Raw genomic sequence first — 21,761 nt, 5'->3', positions numbered from 1 at the left:
AAACGAGGATCAAGCCTCTCTTGTAATCCCTGAAACTACACCTCACCCACCGTGAGTAGTGGGGGGGATTCTGGAGCTGCCCTGTGTAGGCCACTCGGCCTCTTGCAGTTTCCCTATGTTCTTATGTTTCTCTCTCTCTCTCTTCCATCTTCAACCCCTCCTCCACCTCCTCCATTTCTTTCCTCCCCTTCCCCCTCAACCCCTCCTCCTCCACCTCCGCCCATCATGTGTTCTAGCTATATTTCATTGCCATTTTATTTCCTGCTTCATTACCATCAAGGTATTCAGTCACACTTACTCTAATCAGGGTTTTGTGCGCTCAGATTTCGTGGGTTGATCCGCATGTTCCTCCCTTCTCCCGTGTTGTTTACCTGCGACAATAAACTATCAATCAATCAATCAAAAAATTTAGAAACTCAAAAGACCCAGACCGAGAGAGACCACAGACCCAGAAAAAAGCTACATCAGGGAGTGCCATTATAAAGGCAAGACTCCCGACCGACAACTCAACGTCCCATCCAAGGTCCCATCACTGTCAGTCTCGTGGTGAGTGTGGCGTGTAGTGGTGGTGTGCACGGGCTGTGGCTGGCACCTTCGACGCTCCACAGGTGAGCAAAGTTGGGGGAACACTTTTAATTAAGAAGGATAGAATGATTGAATGAAGGAAAGACAAAAGGAAGGATGGAAGGAAAGAGGGAGAGAGCAAGGAAGGAGGAAGGAAGCTGTGGCTAACACCTCCGACGCTCCACATTGGCCATTGAAGACAGCTATAGTGTCACTGAATACATGTTACCTGTAGATCTGTAGTTATTTGTCGCAGTACATAAGTTTTTTCCGCTCAGGATGCAGAAGCCGTGTAAAACTATCACTAACATCACCAAGCAGTCTATGGAAATCCAAGTAACTTAAGCGAGAGACTTATCAAGAAAGGGAGCTGAGGTGCTGATATGTTTAAAAATACGGGCTAGATCATGATTTACAGGCTACGAAAATCATGGCTATTTATTAGATGAGTTCACGGAAAATCGCTGACGTTTATTGGAAGGATGATTTACAGGCTACGAAAATCACGGCTATTTATTAGATGAGTTCACGGAAAATCGCTGACGTTTATTGGAAGAATGATTTACAGGCTACGAAAATCACTGATGTTTATTAGATGAGTTCACGGAAAATCGCTGACGTTTATTGGAAGAATGATTTACAGGCTACGAAAATCACTGATGTTTATTAGATGAGTTCACGGAAAATCGCTGACGTTTATTGGAAGGATGATTTACAGGCTACGAAAATCACTGATGTTTATTAGATGAGTTCACGGAAAATCGCTGACGTTTATTGGAAGAATGATTTACATAAATATCCCGTGGGCAGTTTTTATTTAAAAGCACGAGGTTGTAACTAGATCATTTAGGATCAAGGCGGCGGAAACAAAACGAATATAGGTTGATTTAGTCAAATTATATGTTTAAACAGAAGTGATCAAGGGTTTCGTCGTCAAATAGGCTATGCGGCTCCACAGTTTAGGTGGTGGTCGATGCAATAATGTTTAGGTTCATACGGTAATATCTCTGCCTTACTTAAATATATAGTGTTCATCTCCATCTCATCGAACAAGGTCAAATATAAATCATTGAGGATACATGCACTTAAACCTTGCTCATTGTACATAGCAAAAAAATAAATTATGTGAAATGTAAAACAAAACGAAAATAATACGTATAGTGCATTTAAAAAAGTTAGCCTAATTGAAATGTGTAGCATATCACAACTTGCATGTACTGATAAGGTTGTAAGGCTTAAGGAAGGGATGAGGAAAAGAAAGCAGGATGGAAATAAAGAAAGGAAGATGGAAGAAAGAGAGGATGGAAGGAAGAAATTGACAGGAAGGATAGAATGATTGAATGAAGGAAAGACAAAAGGAAGGATGGAAGGAAAGAGGGAAAGAAAGGAAGGAAAGATAAATGGAAGGAGGAAGGAAGGAAGAAAGGAATGAACGAAGGAAGGAGGAAGGGAGATAAATCACACAGGAAATGAGGTTGCCAAATGTTCACTCTTGGTGGGATCAGTTTGATGTGTCAGTTCCGCCATACGTGCCGAGTGCTCAAAGAATATCCTACCCGGTGACCTGCTTGAACCTCCTGCTGGTGGGGCGAAATCTCAGGCCTCTGCTGGTAGGAACTTGAGGGCTCTTACGGAGGGGAGAAAGGAAAAATGGAGAGCATAGGTTGTAGTGTGAGGGTAGGGGAAGAGGGACAAGAAAAAAAAAACTGTGGGTGAACTTCCATTACTTGGTTGGATTTTGTATAATGAATGGCCAGGGTAACATGACAGGACGTAGGGATTTGCCACTTGTCAGCTGGCGGAAAGCACCTTGGGAATGCGAATTTGTACATTTGTTGAGGCTCTGAGTCAGGAAGTATAAAGAAGGAAAATGATAATGAGAGAGAGAGAGAGAGAGAGAGAGAGAGAGAGAGAGAGAGAGACTAAAATAGCTGTCGACGATTTCCATCAAGGAGACTTCCTTGATTCACATCACTTTCCTCACTCCCTCCCTCACTCTCCCTCACTCCTTCCTTCCTCACCCACTCACCCACCCACCCGCACCGCTAACGGAACTTAACCAGGCTGTTGTGCGCCCAATTTATCCCTCCCTCGCTTCTCCGTCGTTGAATGATAAAAGTGAAAAGGAACGACGACTTCATGCATACTTTGATGTCTTTAAGTCCACACACACAATAAATAAATAAATAAATGAGTAAATAAAATAAAGTAAATATAAGATCGATAAATAAGCAAATAAATGAATGGTAAAATAAAAAAAACTAAATAAATAATGATAACCTGAGGAAATAATCTCATTTATTACACACACACACACACACACACACACACACACACACACACACCTTGCCTGCTCTCTCTCTCTCTCTCTCTCTCTCTCTCTCTCTCTCTCTCTCTCTCTCTCTCTCTCTCGTATTTGTAGACAGAGCATGGACCAACTTATTTTAAACCCGCCGTGTGTATGGTAATGTGTGCGTGTGTGTGTGTGTTGAACCCCTCATGCAGTTTCAAGGTCGCCCAGTCTGTAACCTCCCTCCCTCTCTCATGGATTGCAGTCGCACTCGTTTCCTGGAAGGCCTGTTGAGGAACAATTGTGTATGTGTAGGTTGGAGGATATGACCCACACCGATCTAACAGGAGGAGGAGGAGGGGGAGGAGGAGGAGGGGGAGGAGGAGGAGGGGGAGGAGGAGGCTAATGGAAGTGTGAAGTAGCTCTGAGGTTATTATTTTCAACCCCGAAATAACGTTAGAGAGAAAAGATGAAAAACTGTGTTATCGAGATTTTATCCTTTTAAAACCCAGAAGAACGCGTAGAAAAAGCGGAGACATTTCTTGTAGAGGTCTTTATCACTTTCGCATCCATATTGATGTGAATAGAAGAGTTTGATGGATGAAGCGGTAGGAATGGTATTGTGAAGCTATTTAATCCTTTGCCTACCCGTATACTTATCATATAAGGAGGAGCAGGCAATCTTAGCTTCAAGTATATAGCTCTTCGAATGTGATGAGGCAATTCTGAGGGAGTGGGGGAGGGAGGGGGGAAAGTTTTGTGCTGTGGTCACGACTAGAGAGAGAGAGAGAGAGAGAGAGAGAGAGAGAGAGAGAGAGAGATTTACATAGATTTACATGGAAAATCAGACCACACAGACCCCATGTTCAAGACTAGGTGGTCTGTCCTTAAACTTTAGTGATTCTACATTAATCAGAAGGCTCCAAAACGCATTACTTATTTTCCTAACACTGTACACCCATTATTTATAAGTCGTATTAGTTTTTATTAAGAGCAATGTGACCATGTTGACTTTTACTGATTATGGGGGCGGACTCAGTTGACCGTGATGGATTTTCAGAGATGATGATGATGATGAGAGTTCAGTCATGACTTCTCACTAATTCCGGCTCGTAATTTGTTTAGGAAATCCAGAACGGCCAACTTGCTCCACCCGAAAATGGATAACAAAAAGCCCAGGCAGCCGCATTGCTCCTTTAAAGACTAAGGCAATGTTTGAGCTGGTGAAAGTATTAGGAAGAACTTTTAGCTCCCCACGCTTCCCTTCTCTATCACAAGCGGAACAGCAACAAATACAGCGTTCACCTGCAACACATTTTTAGCTCGGATTGTCTATAGAGTTAGGATTCATGAAAATACTACATGCGATTATAATAACTAGCAGAAAACTGTGAAACCCGCCTGTTTTGGAATCTTAGATAGTATATATCATTCACTTTTACACACACACACACACACACACACACACACACACACACACACACAAATAGGGTACCCATAGATCGATTAAAAGAGCACTTGATCATGTCGGAAGGGTACCTGCTGGCGTTTACGAGTTCAACACGTGATCAGGCCGTGGTGAATTACACACACACACACACACACACACCATTTATCACGGAGGGAACACTTGTGCAACTCCAAAATCTCCATGAAAAAACTATTTACCTCCAAAACGAGGGCACCATACGCCGAATAGTATCTAAGGCAGCATTTTATTGTTTTATCTAACTTTGGAAATATCTTGAGGCATCGAAGGGGGTAAATCCATACTCGTTTTGTTGTGTTAAAGTATTGATTTATTTGTGAGTTAGATTTCTGTTTTTGAGTCAATTTTTTGCATTGCTGTCCAGTAACCTCCTCTCTTTTTCTTTGACATGAAAAAAGGTGTCCAGTTGCATAACGGTTGACAGCTCATGGTCTGTGTAATGTCAGACAAATCACCACAGCCTCAACATCCCAACATGCTGGCTTTTATATCGGTTCAGAGAGTATGGTGTATATACCTGAGTCCACCCTGGATCTCAACCTTCGCTCTCGAGATTTCCACCGAGTCATCATTGCAGCTGCTGTTTTGCTCTTTTTCCGCCTTCATTAGCGATTGTGTGTTGTTGCTTACTCCATTGTTACCTCATTGTCACTTTGTGGTTTCCTTTCATTTTCATGTTCATTCTTTTAGCCAAACCTAGATTCCTCCCTCTTTCTGCGCCCGATGTTAACCTATGTTTCTACTATACTTCTCCTCTTACTATAATACTACTAATACCCTCCTACTGTCGTTGCTACTACTACTACTACTACTACTACTACTACTACTACTACTACTACTACTACTACTACCCCTTTAAGTTAACCAATGTTTCATCTTCCCCATCAACATCCCTGGTGTCTTTGTGCCTGAGGCTGGGGTGGGGCTAGTGGGGCAGGGCTTGTCATGTCGGAGCTCCCTTCCCAGTTCCCCCCCAAGGTTCCTCCCCCACCACTTCTGCCTCTCCCCCTCCCTCTCCTCCAATGACAGTGTGTGGAGGGGGAGGAAAGTGAGGAGGTTGCTGCTGCCTCGTGACACCACACAGATGAGCCAGAGGAACTTAATGGTTATCGTTTGTGTTCACGCTCTTCCGCATGTCAGCCTCAAATCTCTCTCTCTCTCTCTCTCTCTCTCTCTCTCTCTCTCTCTCTCTCTCTCTCTCTCTCTCTCTCTCTCTCTCAAATGTTTAGTTGTTTCAGTCAAATAATAGCGAATACTACCTAAATTACGTTCGGAACTTCACCTCCTTGAAGTGTACGTAGTTATGTTCCTTTACGCCTGGTTGGGATTACTAAACACGTTTTTTAGATTTTACACACGTCTACACTTAACTTGGGACACTTCATTGCGTATTTGTCCTTATCATCCTCTGTTCCTTCGCGCCTGGCTGGGATTGCTACACACGTTCTTTAGATTTTGCACACGTCTACAAATTACTTACGACACTTCATTGCACATTTCCCTCTATCATCGTCTGCCTGCACACTCTTGACTTATTCTTCTTTATTGTTGACAACTTTTTTCTATGTATTTTTTCACGCCTGGCTGGGAATGCTACACACGCCTACACCTGACTTACGACACTTCATATGTCTTAATCATACTCTGCCAATGCACTGTGGACATGCATACTGATAGTTACATTAGACTTTCCTTATTCTCTTCGTCACAACCTTTATTTTATTTTTTCTCGCATGGCTGGGAATGCTACACATGTTTACACCTAATCTTTCGCACTTTATTGTATGTTTTGCTCTATCATCTTCTGACAACGCACTATGGACTTGCATACGGATAGTTGCGTTACAATTTCCTTACTCTTCTTCTTTATCATCGCAACTTTTACTCCTGTTCCTATGTGGCCGCTGTTATGGGGCTGTGGCCTCGGGTTAACGACGTGATGGCCTTCCTGACGTCATGCTTCGGCACTGGGGTTCGAACCGCCTCGCCGTGGCTCTTCCCTTCCATGGCTTGACGCTCTAACTCAATTGACCACCACGCCCCATTTTTCACAGTTCTTAACAGTGACTATTATAAACAAGAATATAGCCAAAGTAAATAGAAAAGTAACAGAACACCGAAACAGGCCGCGTATCTAACCACCTTGCAAAAGAATCCTCATCTATACAAACGTTTGCTAATCTATTAATGAACATCAAGGAAACAGAACACCGAAACAGGCCGCGTATCTAACCACCTTGCAAAAGAATCCTCATCTATACAAACGTTTGCTAATCTATTAATGAACAAGGACGAGGGAGTATATATGTGTAAAGGCTGAAGTGTTATGTATCCTTAAACGTATTGGCACCTCAGTTTCCCTGTTTGAAAAGCCTCTCTTGGAAGGTGCTGTGATTTTCATGAACTGTTTTGTGATTCACGACTTCTGTCTTGCACTGGAATAATACCCATTAAAATCCGGTTACTCTGTGGCCCTAGCAAATAATCGTAATGGAAGCCTGATACCTTTAAGAATATGAATAATGAACCTAATTTTCCCTTTGTCATTCTCGTGTAGTGACTGTGGGAGACACGTTGCCTTTGTCATTCTCGTGTAGTGACTGAGGGAAAGACGGCGAATCTGGGACGGGTTACTCCGGGGTTAGACACGTGTTGAAGTGACGTGGGGAGTGGGTGTGGCGGGTGCATGCCGTGTGTTGTGAAAGACACGTAATCAAGCATTGTTCTCACTCTCGTTCTCTGTGACTGGCGGCCTCGGCATTCCCAACTGGTTTCTACTCGCCGATTTGCTCGTACTCACTCAGATTCGCAGGAGCCAAAGTGAGTACAGCAGCACTGCAAGCAGAGGAGTAACCACGTTTTTGATTTTCTTATCTCGTCCGGTCGTTCTCCTCCTCCCTCCTTCCCCTAGTACGCACATCCCTCACCCTCTCTGGTCTTTTCTATCACATATGGGTTAGTAGGTAGATAGACAGAGATAGATAAACATAGAGGTAGATAATTATAGACCACAAGAAATACATCTACCCAATGAAATTACAGTAAAACAAAATGGTACCCAAATACACGTACCAGTAGAAAGTAACACACACACACACACACACACACACATCTGTTACAGTAAAACGCGAGTGCATGAGCTTTAAAAAGGTTGTTAGGCAGAGAATCTGAACTGCACACCTGATTTGCCTATTAGATAATCCGGACTCCGCGCCACGACCCTTCACGGAACCCAACCCAAACCTCAGTCAGTCTTCAACGAGCGGTGGGCTGGAGTAGACGGTTAGGCAGCCATTCACTCCCTCGCTTGAGTCGTTCACGGTTCCCCGGTCCTCACACATTTATCTCACCGGACTCGTGCCAGACGCAAGCTTAACACACTTGGATGCACGTAACGACGACGTGGTGTGCAGATTGATAACCAGGAAGCCACTTATCTTGCACGTGTGTGTGACCTTGTGTTTCAGGGACAGTGTTCATTGTGTATTGCGACATGTGGTGTGCTGAAGACGTGACCAGCAAGCCACTAGTTTTGCTGTGTTGCCTTGTATTGCACGGTTAATATTCCACTTGTATTGCGACGATGTGGTGTGGTGAACTGATAACCAGAAACATTCACTAGTCTTGTTGTGTTGCCTTGTGTTGCATGGACAGTGTTCCTCGTGTATTGTGACGATGTGGTGTGGTAAAGACATAACCAGCAAGTCATTAGGTTTGCTGTATGTTGCTTAGTGTTGCACGGACAGTGTTCTTTGTGTATTGCGACCTGTGGTGTGGTGAAGCTTGCATGTGTGTTGCCTTGTGTTGCACGGACAATATTCCACGTGTATTGTGACGGTGTGGTGTGGTGAAGACATAACCAGCAAGCCACTAGTCTTGCTGTGTGTTGAGGGGGGGCTTCGTGGTGCAGTGGTTATCACACTCGGCTCACAATCGAGAGAGCCTGGGCTCGATTCCCGGGCGGAGTGGAAAAATTTGGGCGGCTTTTCCGATACCCTACACCCCTGTCCACCCAGCAGTGAATGGGTACCAGGTATTAATCGGGGGTTGTGTCCCATCTCCTGGGATCTGTTCCCTTCTCCTATAATTCCTTCCCCTTCTGTCTCTCTCCGGCATATGACCACAGATGTTGCGCCGACTAAATGAAACATTCCATTCCATTGCTGTGTTGAATGGACAATATTCCTCGTGTATTGTGATGATGTGGTGTGGTGTAGACGTAACCAGCAAGTCACTATATAGTCTTAATGTGTATGTTGTCTTATGTTGCACGGACAGTATTCCTCATGTATTGCGTCGGCGTGGTGTGGCGATAATTGTTTTAAATAGCAAGTCACTTTTTTTTGTGTGTGTATATTGGCTCGTGTTGGACAGGCAATAACATTCGTGCATAACGTACAGCCTGACAACTAGAAACAATCATCAGTATTGCCTCGTACAAGTGTGTTTTATTGTGCAAGTGTTGAGAGACGAAGTGAGAGCCGCAGCGTCAGCACAACCACCGCTCTGCTGAGGCTGTGTGGTGTGGTAGCAGCACCACAACCATGGACCACGACCACGGCAGCCACGCCCAGGGCCACAGCATGCCGCCACAACAAGGTAAGTCACGCGTCACGGGCCGACAGAGTACTTGGTCACGTGGCTGTTATTAAGAGATAGAGATAGAGATGGAGATAGAGAGAGGAAGAGAGAGAATCTATTTCTTAGGGGTCCCGTAGACTTTGAGCTTCACCCTTTACTGACCTTAGGCTCGTCCGATGCGGATACACCGGGGAAGTCCGCCGCACGGGGGGACCCCCAGCAAAACCTGTTCGGGGTCGAGGCTCACGCCGCGACCCCGAGCTCTACCTGATTTATTTTTACCAGGTTTCCTTCATATTCACTAAGATTTGACTTTTTATTTATTTTTTTTTTTTTACAGCTAAGGAGACAGTTCAAGGGCGTAAAAAAATATATATATAAAAAAGCCCGCTACTTACTGCTCCTGAATAGAGGTCAAAGGAGTGTCCAAAATGAGAGGTCAATTTCGATTTCTATCTATCTATCTCTATCTCATTCTGTATCATAATTATATCCCCTTGTGCATATTTCTTATGGTTCTTGAAGGCGCAAATGAAACTTAACCCGGTAGCTGCGGGGATCATGTTTCTTAAAGGCCCCTCGAAGCGAGAAAAATGAGAAAAAATCATCACTCACGCAAACCATTTCATAATATATATCAACGCATTTGTCATCAGTTTATGCAGCATCTCTTTTTTTTGGGGGGTTGTATCATGGTAAAAATTTGGCCCCCGTCGCTGGTACACGGTAAAGCCACAAATTTGGCCCGTCGTTGCTTCCGGGTTAACAAAATGAACTGACAGACGAATGTGTAAGTAAATATTCCACAGTATTTACTTTGTCCTCTCTCCCTCCCTTCAGTGCCCAACACCACCATGACCACCCTGCAGGATGACGGGATTCTGACCGATCAGGTGAGAGAGAGAGAGAGAGAGAGAGAGAGAGAGAGAGAGAGAGAGAGAGAGAGAGAGAGAGAGAGAGAGAGAGAGAGAGAGAGAACACCACTCTTTAATTTTTTTTTTTTAATTATAAGTCTTCTCAGCTTCTCTGAATGCAAGCAGGAAAGAAATCCGAGATGGGGCTTCACGCGTCTGGCGGGTTACCCCCCAACACACACACACACACACACACACACACACACACACACACACACACACACACACACACACACACACACACACACACACACAGATATCGACGCGAAAAGACATATACGCAAAGAGTGAAATAAAAATAGTGTGTGTGTGTGTGTGTGTGTGTGTGTGTGTGTGTGTGTGTGTGTGTTTACCTATTTGTATTTACCTATTTGTAATCTACAGGGCCCGAGTTAACCTCTATTAGTCCCGTCTCCATATCTATATATTTGTCCAACCTGTCTTTCATTTGATGGACACTGATTGCCTCCACCGCCCGTGTGTGTGTGTGTGTGTGTGTGTGTGTGTGTGTGTGTGTGTGTGTGTGTGTGTGTGTGTGTGTGTGTGTGTGTGTGTGTGTGTGTGTGTGTGTGTGTGTGTGTGTGTGTGTGTGTGTGTGTGTTGGGTGGAGTTGGGTGGTGTTGGGTGGAGTTGGGTGGTGTTGGGTGGAGTTGGGCGGTGTTGGGTGGAGTTGGGTGGAGTTGGGTGGAGTTGGGTGGAGTTGGGTAGAGTTGGGTAGAGTTGGGTAGAGTTGGGTAGAGTTGGGTGGAGTTGGGTGGAGTTGGGTGGTGTTGGGTGGAGTTGGGTGGAGTTGGGTGATGTTGGGTGATGTTGGGTGATGTTGGGTGGTGTTGGGTGGAGTTGGGTGGTGTTGGGTGGTGTTGGGTGGAGCTGGGTAGTGTTGGGTGGAGTTGGGTGGTGTTGGGTGGTGTTGTGTGGAGCGAGAGCGAGGCTTTCAGTATGTTTATATATTCATTCATAATACATTTTTAATCGCGAGAGAGAGAGAGAGAGAGAGAGAGAGATTATGAAGTTAATGAGCAACTTTCAATGTGTAACACTTGTGGCATAGCAAGAACATTCCTCGTTGAAGCACTTACTGTATGGTTCGTTAAGTTACCAACCATCTCTTCATCCCCTTCGTTCAGTTCGTCTCATACATCTATGTCCTTTATCTTTCCTCCCCTTCACCATTTCTAGACATCTGCAGTCACTCATGCCAAATGCAATTACCACTATACCACTCATATATTAAGACAAAGGCATACAAACTCTTGCTGACTCGTACCTAATCTAATCTCCATTACTGTTATCTTTATCCCAATATTATATGTATGTGTTATCTATAGCTCTCTGTCCCAGCATACCTTCACAGATACAACAACATACATACATATCCCTTAATCTCACATCACAAGACACAAAGGTATATCAACTCGTTTGGACTCTTCAGCTAGCCTCTCCCCCCTCTCCCTCATATCCATCCATCACCTTGACTGGCCAATGACATGCAGTTAAGGGGGACAGGGGAGGGTCATATTTGTCAAGTTAATATGGTCCTTGCGCAAACACTCCACAGCTGTTGTTTATATTTATGTAGTGCAATAGCGTAATGGGGGATTGTTAAGAGGTGGGAGACTGATGCTTCTAGATGTTAATCAGCTTATTATGAACTTACGGAGAATACAGCAATCAAGTAAAGAGGAAACATTATTTATTGGGAAATACATACTTATATAATGAATAAGGGGAATTTTGGCAGCCTGTCGTAAGTGAATTCTGTAGACTATCTTGTATTTACGACTGCTTTTATGAGACGAAAGGAGATAAGGGCAAATAAGAGTCTAATTTATAAATATTTCGTTGATGGGATATAACAAGATATTCTGCCTGTTGAACTCATAGGGAAAAAGCTGTTAGGTGGCAAAGTTTTGTAATATTAAGTATACCACCCGAATACTTGGCTCTGATAGATAACGATGTCAGTACAGATATTGCTATTGTATAGAGTATGAGGAATGCCTCCCCCCCCCCCCCCACACACACACACACACCCTCCAGATAAAAAGTGTGACGGGTTTGTGCGCAGCAGGTATTTAAATGTGCGATGAGTCTCTCCATCACATTTGAATAACGAACTGCCTTTTAGATGTTCTTATTCTACGAAGAGCAAATAAAGCTGCTCCTAGGGAAAGGTGTGTGTGTGTGTGTGTGTGTCTGTGTGTGTGTGAGAGTGTGAGTGTGAGTGGATCTTATTTACCACGTACTGTATATTTTGAAAAGAGGATAATTCTCAAAACCATTATGATCACAAACTCTTCTCACCAGATGTTGCACTTGCCTCTTCTTCATGGAGGGGTGAGAGAGATCCTCCTCTTCCCCTTCTTCGCCACCTCCGACGATGCCTCCTTCGCCCTCGCCTGCCTCATCCTCGTTGTGGTCGCCTGTGCCCTAGAGCTGCTGAGGCTTCCCCTGTGAGTTACCTGTGTCCGCCCCTCACCTGGCCTCACTGGGGCACTAACTAGAATTGTACTGTCGCGTTTGTAGTGTTTGTTGTTGGGGAGAGCAAGGAGTGGTGTTGGTGTTGGTGGTGATGAGTGTATTATAAGTAGTAGTAATGGTAGTAGTAGTAGTAGTAGTAGTAGTAGTAGTAATCCTCCTGTCTTTCCTCGCAGGTCGTTCATGGACGAGGTCTACCTGTCTGAGGCGGGCAGCACCGGCGCCGCCTTCGCCTGCCGGTGCAAACACACTGCTGCCACCCAGACGCTTATGTGAGTGATCGGGGCTCGGGTGATTTCTTTTTCCTCTTCCTCTTCATCATCATAATTTCATCATCACCTTCTCCTCCTCCTCCTTCTTCTCTTTTACATCACCCCATCTCTCTCTCTCTCTCTCTCTCTCTCTCTCTCTCTCTCTCTCTCTCTCTCTCTCTCTCTCTCTCTCTCTCTCTCTCTCTCTCTCTCTCTCTCTCTCTCTCTCTCTCTCTCTCTCTCTCTCTCTCTCTCTCTCTCTCTCTCTCTCTCTCTCTCTCTCTCTCTCTCTCTCTCTCTCTCTCTCTCGTATAGCAATTGTAAGTTGTTTTCTTATATATATTCTTTCTTCTACTCTCGTCAGCTCCAGCGGCGATGTTAAGAACTACAACACCTTAACCAGTGAAAAGGAACAACAGCAACAACAACAGAAAGAACAACAACAGGAGGAGCAGCATATGGGAAGCTTACAAAGGTAACTTCTTTTATCTCCATCTTCTTTTTCTTTTTGTTCTTGTTCTTGTTCACCATCATCATCATCTTCATCTTCTCCTTCTTTTTCTTGTTCTTATTCATCCTCTTTCTCTTTTTCCTTTCCTTTTTTTCTTTTTCTTCTGTCAAACTTTCACCATAAGCTGTAAAATAACTAGCGGAGTAAAAAAAATAAAACGGGGTGGAATGCAAAACAATAAGAAATAAACAAATAACAAAAACGATAATTAAACAAATGAACAAAAAATAGTTTACAAATAACGATCCATATAAGCATCAATCAATCAATCAATCAATCAACCCAGCCATCAACACAGACATGACACCTTACAATAATCCCAGGTGGGCGCGGCTGGCGGGCGTGGGCATTATGCAGACGTTGGTGTACCTGGTGGCGACCCTTCTCATGCTCGTGGCGATGACCATGAACATCTACATCATCCTCGCCCTCAGCGCCGGCTCCGGGGTGGGCAAGATGGTAACGCTGTGGCTCCGGAGACGCTACAGGGAGAGGAGCTGGAGTGGGAGCAAGCATCACTGTTACCAGAGATTCGTTGCCTCCTCGACCTCCACCTCCGACTCGTGTGTCGGTTCTTCTGCGTCTCTGTCCCCTCAAGGCGAATAGTTGTCTCACGCGATGCTTTCTCTCTCTCTCTCTCTACCTATCTTTCCTTCCCCTTCTTCCTCCCACTAAAGATGGTGAAGATGATGATGATGATGATAAAAGAAAGACAAAAGAAAAAGACGAAAGAAGAAGCAAACAAAAGAAAAAAAGAAAGACAAAAAGACATAAGATAACAAAAGAAGAAAAATAAAATAAAAGAAGAAGAGAAAGGAAGAAGATAAAAAAAGACAGGAGAAGAAGAAAAAGAAGAAGACAGAAGAAGTAGAGAAGAAAAACAGGGAACAGAGATAGATAGGGAGAGAGAGGGAGGAGGATAAGGAAAATCAAGAACAGAGAGGAGCAAGAGGAACCAAGAGGAGGAAGAGGAGGCCCCACCATTCATAACTTCCTGAAGGAGGCGCTGAGGGTATGGCTTTGTGTGACGAGTAGCAGAAGTAGGCATTGTCCCCTTGTGCCTCTCCCTCCCCCTTGTAGAGTGGCATTATGTCGCCTCGTAACCGCCCTGTAAACTTGTAGAAAGGTATAATGTCACCTTGCAGCTCCTTGTAACCTGGAAGAGTAGATGCTGGCTATGTGTAGTTACGCCCCTCGTCCCGTTATGTCCCCTTAGCTGCCTCTTTGAAGTGAGCTTGTAAGTGGCAAGTGGCTGCTCGCTCCCCTGCACAGAGCACCGCAATGTGACCCTTCATGAGCCCTTTCATTCATATACCCTCCCTCCCTTCCTTCTAGTCTCTTCGCCTATTAGAACACACACACACACACACACACACACACACACACAAATACGAAAACGCGTATACCCACATAAAAAGAACACACACACACACACACACACACACACACACACACACACACACACACACTATTGGAGTCGTAAATGTGCTAAATTTGTTTTGTATAAAGACTTTTAATGCAAATGTTCCTCATAAACAAAGATTTTTAAAAGTGGTCGGTTGATATAGACAAATAAAAATATAGCTATTGTGTCAGTAAGTGACAGCTTCGAATTATGTAAAGAAAATCCTGTTTGCTAAAGGAGTTATTATATTATTACAGAGTATTGCCAAGGGCTGTTTTTGTAAAGTCCTGAATAATCAAATATTTTTTAAGTTATTTTATTGTATCTCGTTCAATATCCTCCTAAATGTCTCTGCCAGCCTCTTGATATCAACAAACTCACATCAGTGTATCGTAGTGTAGAAGTAGGCAGCACGTACCACATAGAACTATATAGCCTTTAATTGCATCATAGACTGTAGAGGTGATGAGTAGCCTATTGCCATTAAAAGCAGTGTTGCATTAATATCTGTGTGTGTGTGTGTGTGTGTGTGTGTGTGTGTGTGTGTGTGTTTAAGGCTGTTATGAATGGAGGAATTGGTGTGAACATTACAACCGCCATGTTCCTCTGCAATAGTCAGCCTCCTAAAGCTAAGTCTCTCCATCTCTTGAAGAAAATGGTTATTCTAGGGTAGTGTAAAATATAATTTCTCTCTCTCTCTCTCTCTCTCTCTCTCTCTCTCTCTCTCTCTCTCTCTCTCTCTCTCTCTCTCTCTCTCTCTCTCTTCTGGTTACATTCCTATTCAAGAAAATATAATATGTTTCTTTCCCTCTATAGACCTGTATCATTCCTCATGTATGTATCTGGTCCTGTTTATCTTCTGTCTCTCCTTTCATGTTTCCTCACCTCTGTTTACCTTTTATTCCTTTTCTACTTCTTGTTTATTTCCTACGCTTACCTTTTTACCTAACTCACCTGTCCACTCTCCTCCTCTATCCCGCCATGCAGGACTCGCCGTGTTTCTCTCTCCTTATAACATCATGATCGATAGCGCCACAGCCTTCCTCCTCCTCCTCCTCTCCTATACTCGGTCACCCTTAAAAATTCTCTCTTAACCTGTCAGTTGCGTGCCCGCCGCTGCTCGTCCCCGCTAAGTTAGGTGGCACGGAGCCCCTCGTGTGTTGCTGTGGGGTCAACACCAGCTTTTGTTTCCCCCACGGGCACGCACGCGCCCTGCCTCGCCCCGCCGACACTCTTTTCCAGCCTCTCGTTCACTTCCACAATGTAGCGCCGGCCTCCCTCTGCTGCTCGACACTGCTCTGCTCTTTTCCTGCCGGGGAGGATCAGAGTCTGCTTACCACGCGCGGCATTTGGCTAGAATACCTTGGGCCCAATATCGTAACTGTAAAATTGTGTACACCGTAGCTATCTAGACTCATCAATCTCCTATGATAAAGAGTCCTGATTCTGGAAAAAGATGAAACGGAAAGAGAGAGGAGGAGGGAGAGGTTAGGTACAGAGGAATGGGAGGAGGGAGGAAGGGGGGAGTGGGGGACAGGAAGCTGCTCTGGGCTCGCGTGGAACAGTCGCCTCACTGGCCCCCCGACTAGGCCAGAGCACTCAGCATCCGACTCCACGCTCCTCCGACTCTCACCTCTCACTCACCCACTGAGGTAAGGCACTAAGGGCGTGTCGCGGGCGTGGCTGAGGGCGGTGGGCGGCAGGGACCCGTAACAGCGGCAAGAATAGAGTAGTATTAGGGCCGTAAACTGTTGAATATTGGATGAAGTGATGAAACGCCACAGTGGTGAATTCCCAGTACAGTCACCCACACACAGACATACACACACACACACACATAGATACACACACATAGATACACACACACACACACACGCTCACGGTCCCTCCCGAGCTTAGACGTTCGTTTTTTGCTATGGGTCTGTGATTCCTTCCCTCGTATGAGCTTATAGAGTGCTGACTGAGACTTACGTAGGAGGAGGAGGAGGAGGAGAGATAGAAGGGAGGGAGGTGTTTTGTACTGACGGAGATCCTGCTCTCAACACACACACACACTCGCTCGTTGCAAATGAAATGTGAGGAGGCAAACCCGTAGAGTTGTAGAAGTAGCAATCAATACCCACCACCCCTCTCCCTCCCTCTCTCTCTCCCCTCTCTCCCATCCCCTCTCTCTCTCTCTCTCTCTCTCTTTCTCTCCCTTTTATTTTTTTATCTGCAAAGTGTTTATCCACTTCGTCCTCGGTCCTTTCTCTCTCTCTCTCTCTCTCTCTCTCTCTCTCTCTCTCTCTCTCTCTCTCTCTCTCTCTCTCTCTCTCTCTCTCTCTCTCTCTCTCTCTCTCTCTCTCTCTCTCTCTCTCTCTCTCTCTCTCTCTCTCTCTCTCTCTCTCTCTCTCTCTCTCTCTCTCTCTCTCTCTCTCTCTCTCTCTTGTAGCAAGTTTATAATTTCTCTCTCCAGTCCCTCACTTTTTCTCTCACCCTGTCGCCTTCCCTCCCTTTCTCTCCACTTTTTTTTGCAAGTTTAATTCTCTCTCTCTCTCTCTCTCTCTCTCTCTCTCTCTCTCTCTCTCTCTCTCTCTCTCTCTCTCTCTCTCTCTCTCTCTCTCTCTCTCTCTCTCTCTCTCTCTCTCTCTCTCTCTCTCTCTCTCTCTCTCTCTCTCTCTCTCTATCTAACTATCTATCCCACTTTCTCGTTACTTCTCTGCTTTATTCTTTATCCATCTCTTTCATTTCATCTCTTTCTATTAGTCCATTTTCATTTAATATCCTTTTACTGCCAATCTCTTATCTCCTCTTCGCTCTTCTCTTCCTCTCTTCCTCTTTCTATATTAATCCTCTTCCATTCTCTTCGTTATTTATTTTTTATCTGCAAGCCTCATATCTGGTCTTCTTAATCCCTTCCCTCTTCTTTCTCTCCCTTTTCTTCCCTCCCTTTCTCTCCTTTCTCTCTCTCTCTCTCTCTCTCTCTCTCTCTCTCTCTCTCTCTCTCTCTCTCTCTCTCTCTCTCTCTCTCTCTCTCTCTCTCTCTCTCTCTCTCTCTCTCTCTCTCTCTCTCTCTCTCTCTCTCTCTCTCTCTCTTACCCTCTCCTTCTTACCCTCTCACTCTCACTCTCACTCTCCCTCTCTCCCTCTCCTTCCCTCTTTCCCTCATCATCATCCACCTGAGTGCCTCTACCTGGAAAGCGTACACAGGTATTGAGTGGCTCTACCTGATAGCGCGAGATGGTTAATGAGGCCACCTGGGTAGGCTTCGTGCTGATGCTCGTTAAAGGGATATAAGAAACCGAGGGCGGGTGGGAAATTATTATGCTGATGTGAATGTGTAAGAGAGAGTTTAGGGTCAGGGTGGGGAGGGTAAGACTTGGTATTGTGTTGAAGGCTTCGTTTATTTAGTTATATTCTATTTCTTATTTTTGGGGTGTGAGTTGTAGAGGAAAAAGGTATTAAAAAACGGGGAAATTATTATGCTGATGTGAATATGCATGATAGAGTTTATAGAAGGCTTAGTTTATTTAGTTATCTTCTATTTCTTATTTTTTCGGGTGTGAATTGTAGAGGAAAAAAGGTATTAAAAAAACGGGGAAAAATTATTATACTGATGTGAATATGTATGAGACTTTATAGGCAAGGTGGGGAGGGTGTTTCAGGGAAGGTTTTTGGTACTGTGTTAAAAGTTTTGTTTAATTAATTTTCTTCTTGTATTTATTTTGGGTGTGAGTCGTTGTTTTTCTTTTTATTTTTTATATACGGTGTGAGTCGTTGGCTATTGTTTTTTTTTTGTTATTTCTTGTTTTCATTGTTTGTTGCTGTTTTTCCTCTTCTTCCTCCTCTTCTTTTTCTTCTTTTTCCTCTCTGTTTTCTTTTTCTTTTCCTCTTCCTCCTTTTCTTTTTCTTCTTTTTCCTCTTTGTTTTCTTTTCCTTCCCTCTTCCTCCTCTTCTTTTTCTTCTTTTCCTCTTTGTTTTCTTTTCTTTTCCTCTTCCTCTTCTTTTTTCTTCTTTTCCTCTTTGTTTTCTTTTTCTTTTCCTCTTCCTCCTCTTCTTTTTTTTCTTTTCCTCTTTGTTTTCTATTTATTTTCCTCTTCCTCCACTTCTTTTTCTTCTTTTTCCTCTTTCTTTTCTTTTTCTTAACCTCTTCCTCCTCTTCTTTTTCTTCTTTTTCCTCTTTCTTTTCTTTTTCTTAACCTCTTCCTCCTCTTCTTTTTCTTCTTTTCCTCTTTGTTTTCTTTTCTTTTCCTCTTCCTCCTCTTCTTTTTCTTCTTTTTCCTCTCTGTTTTATTATCCTGTTCTCCTCGTTCTTTTTATTGTTCTTCATCTGTTCTCTCGTTGTTCCTCTTTTTCTAGTTCTTGGTCATATTGTTCTTCTTTCTCTTGTTCTTGTTCTTATAATTAATTTTCTTATTCTTCTTGTTATTTTCCCTTTTACTATGATAGACGTCGTTTCACTTATCATTTATTTTTTTTTCTTGCTTCTCTCTCTCTCTGCATTTTTTTTTAATAATCTAGAATAAACTCTCTCTCTCTCTCTCTCTCTCTCTCTCTCTCTCTCTCTCTCTCTCTCTCTCTCTCTCTCTCTCTCTCTCTCTCTCTCTCTCTCTCTCTCTCTCTCTCTCTCTCTCTCTCTCTCTCTCTCTCTCTCTCTCTCGCATACTCTCCTGATTACTTTTAAACACGAATATGCAAATTACTAACATCATCATCACCTCTATCACCACCACCACCACCACCACCACCTGCTCCCTTCCCTTCCTTTCCTTTCCTTTCCTTTCCTTTCCTTTCCTTTCCCTTCCCTTCCCTTCCCTTCCCTTCCCTTCTTTCCCTTTTCCTTCCTTCCTTCCTTCCTTCCCTTCCCTTCCCTTCCTTTCCTTTCCTTTCCTTTCCTTTCTCTACCTAACTCTTCCTCTTGTCTCTTCTCTTCTCATGTTCTTTTCCATCCAACTTGCTAGTTACCACCTCCATCACCATCACCACCACCACCACCACCACCACCACCTCCATTATTTTCATTAGTATCTTATCCAGCCCACCCATCACTCATATAACACCATCATCACCATCTCCATCACTGCAATCACCATCACATAATAGCTATGGCGGACACTGAACTCTATACCCCCCCTCTCTCTCTCTTTTTCTTTCTTTCTTTTTCTTTCTCTCTTTTTCTTTCTTTTTCTTATTTTCTTTTTCTTTATCTTTCTTTCTTTATCTTTCTTTCTTTCTTTCTTTATTTCTTTTTCTTTCTTTCTTTCTCTCTCTCTCTCTCTCTCTCTCTCTCTCTCTCTCTCTCTCTCTCTCTCTCTCTCTCTCTCTCTCTCTCTCTCTCTCTCTCTCTCTCTCTCTCTCTCTCTCTCTCTCTCTTTCATATACAGACTCACTACATCATTCTCGCCCTCACCACCACCACCACCACCACCACCCTCACCACCACCACCACCACCGCTCCCCCGCCTCCTCTCCCTTTTTTTTTCCTTTCCATCATAACTCTTTCGCTCATAACTTATACTCCCTCAGTCCCTTGGCTCCCTTCCCTTCCCCTCCCTTCCCCTCCCTTCTCTTGTTTTTCATTCCCTTGCCTCCCTTCCCCTCCCTTCCCTTCCCCCTCCCTTCTCTTGCCCTCCTTTTTTATTTGCCTTCCATTCCCTTGCCTCCCTTCCCCTCTCCTTCTTTTCTATCCCCTTCTCTTCTCTCCCCTTCACTTTGTTTCCTCTTCATTCCTCGTCCTTTTCTTTCCTTCTCTATCTTCCATGTCCTTCCCTTGCCTTTGATATCCTTTCCTTTCCTTTTCTTTCCATTCGTACTCTCTCTCTCTCTCTCTCTCTCTCTCTCTCTCTCTCTCTCTCTCTCTCTCTCTCTCTCTCTCTCTCTCTCTCTCTCTCTCTCTCTCTCTCTCTCTCTCTCTCTCTCTCTCTCTCTCTCTCTCTCTCTCTCTCTCTCTCGCACCTAACCACCTGTAATTTAGCTTCTTTCAGGTAATATAGTTGGGAAGGTAATTTCCCGGCGTATTGGAGAAGCACTAACTAATTAGATAAGCAATTTCTTCTTTAGCGGGGGGGGGGGCGAGAGAGAGAGAGAGAGAGAGAGAGAGAGAGAGAGAGAGAGAGAGAGAGAGAGAGAGAGAGAGAGAGAGAGAGAGAGAGAGAGAGAGAGAGAGAGAGAGAGAGAGAGAGAGAGAGCGGAGAGGCAACATCGGGGGCAAGCGAAAGGCATATATAAAAAATAAGAAAAAGGAAAATAATTGATTAAAGAAAAATAAGGAAAAGGAAAGTAGAAGAAAAAGGAAGAAAATAATAATAGAAGTCCTGAAATTAATGGCGGCACTCCAGTCTAAAAGAGGCATCAAGGCCACTCTCTCTCTCTCTCTCTCTCTCTAACCCTTTATTTCAATCTATCTTTCTTTTTTTCTTTCTTTCTTTCTTTCTTTCCTTCTTTCCTTCTTTCCTTCTTTCTTTCTTTCTTTCTTTCTCTCTCTCTCTCTCTCTCTCTCTCTCTCTCTCTCTCTCTCTCTCTCTCTCTCTCTCTCTCTCTCTCTCTCTCTCTCTCTCTCTCGGCTTATCCTCTTAGCCTTGTTATGTCTTTTTTTTTCCTTTACGTTCCTTTCTTCTTTCATTACTTCGCATTATGGAAGTGGAGTCTCCTAATCCTTTTTTCTTTTCTTTTTCTTTTCATTTTACCTTTTTTTGTATTTCCCTCTGCAACAATTTAGCTGAAGGGGATTTTTTTTTCTTTCCCGAATGGCTTATTTTCTTTTTTCGTGCCATGGAGGTTTATAGATATTTTTTTAGTCCACTTTCTTTGCGTGTGAGAATGGAAGTGGAAGCAACAGAGAAAGTGAGAGAAGGGAGAATGGAATGGTCAGAGGCGCGTCGTGAGAAGGAAAAGGGAAGAGCGGTATACGGGGGAAGGAGAATTATGAGCAAGGAGGAAGTACAAGAGGAGAAGGTACAGAGGGAGAGCAAAATTGAAAGCATATTATGAGGTACGAGAGAATGAAATTGTCACAGGCGCGTCATAATAAGAAAAAGGGGAAGAGGAGTGCGCGGGGAGAAGACTTATGGGCATGGAGGATGTACAAGAAGAGAAGGAGGAGAGAAAGACCAAAGTTGAGAGACAGGATTGCATTGAGAGGTACGAGAATGAAATTGTTACAGTCGCGTCATGAGAAGAAAAAGGAAAGTGGAGTGCGTGGGGAGGAGACTTATGGGCATGGAGGGAGTAGAGGAGAGAGAGAAGAGGAGACTAAAGATGGGAGAATGTTTTGTGTTAAGAGAGAGAGAGAGAGAGAGA

General features: G+C 44.0%; 2 protein-coding genes across 14 annotated transcripts in view; both read left to right on the top strand.

Annotated features, from left to right (window-relative positions):
- The first annotated feature begins 489 nt into the window (after positions 1-489).
- Positions 490-14,797, top strand: LOC126981435 (uncharacterized). 12 transcript variants are annotated; one of them, XM_050832470.1, is made up of 7 exons: positions 490-608; positions 8,804-8,942; positions 9,765-9,817; positions 12,146-12,291; positions 12,493-12,588; positions 12,932-13,042; positions 13,402-14,797. In XM_050832470.1, the coding sequence occupies exons 2-7, from the start codon at positions 8,888-8,890 to the stop codon at positions 13,682-13,684; spliced, it is 744 nt and encodes a 247-aa protein (XP_050688427.1). In that variant the 5' UTR covers positions 490-608; positions 8,804-8,887; the 3' UTR covers positions 13,685-14,797. The 12 variants fall into 12 exon arrangements, with proteins under 12 accessions (XP_050688427.1, XP_050688418.1, XP_050688426.1 ...); XM_050832461.1 differs by having other exon boundaries at positions 507-608; positions 8,718-8,942; XM_050832469.1 differs by having other exon boundaries at positions 517-608; positions 8,745-8,942.
- Positions 14,798-15,976: 1,179 nt separating this feature from the next.
- Positions 15,977-21,761, top strand: part of LOC126981436 (phospholipase A2-like) — a 43,707-nt gene continuing 37,922 nt past the window's right edge. For both annotated transcript variants that reach the window (XR_007733942.1, XM_050832472.1), the window contains exon 1: positions 15,977-16,135. The gene's annotated coding sequence lies outside the window, so the exon portion shown is untranslated. The remainder of the gene's footprint in view (positions 16,136-21,761) is intronic.

This window comes from Eriocheir sinensis, chromosome 48 (assembly GCF_024679095.1).
Source record: "Eriocheir sinensis breed Jianghai 21 chromosome 48, ASM2467909v1, whole genome shotgun sequence".
Lineage (NCBI taxonomy): Eukaryota > Metazoa > Arthropoda > Malacostraca > Decapoda > Varunidae > Eriocheir > Eriocheir sinensis.
This window is presented reverse-complemented; position numbering and strand designations above follow the sequence as displayed.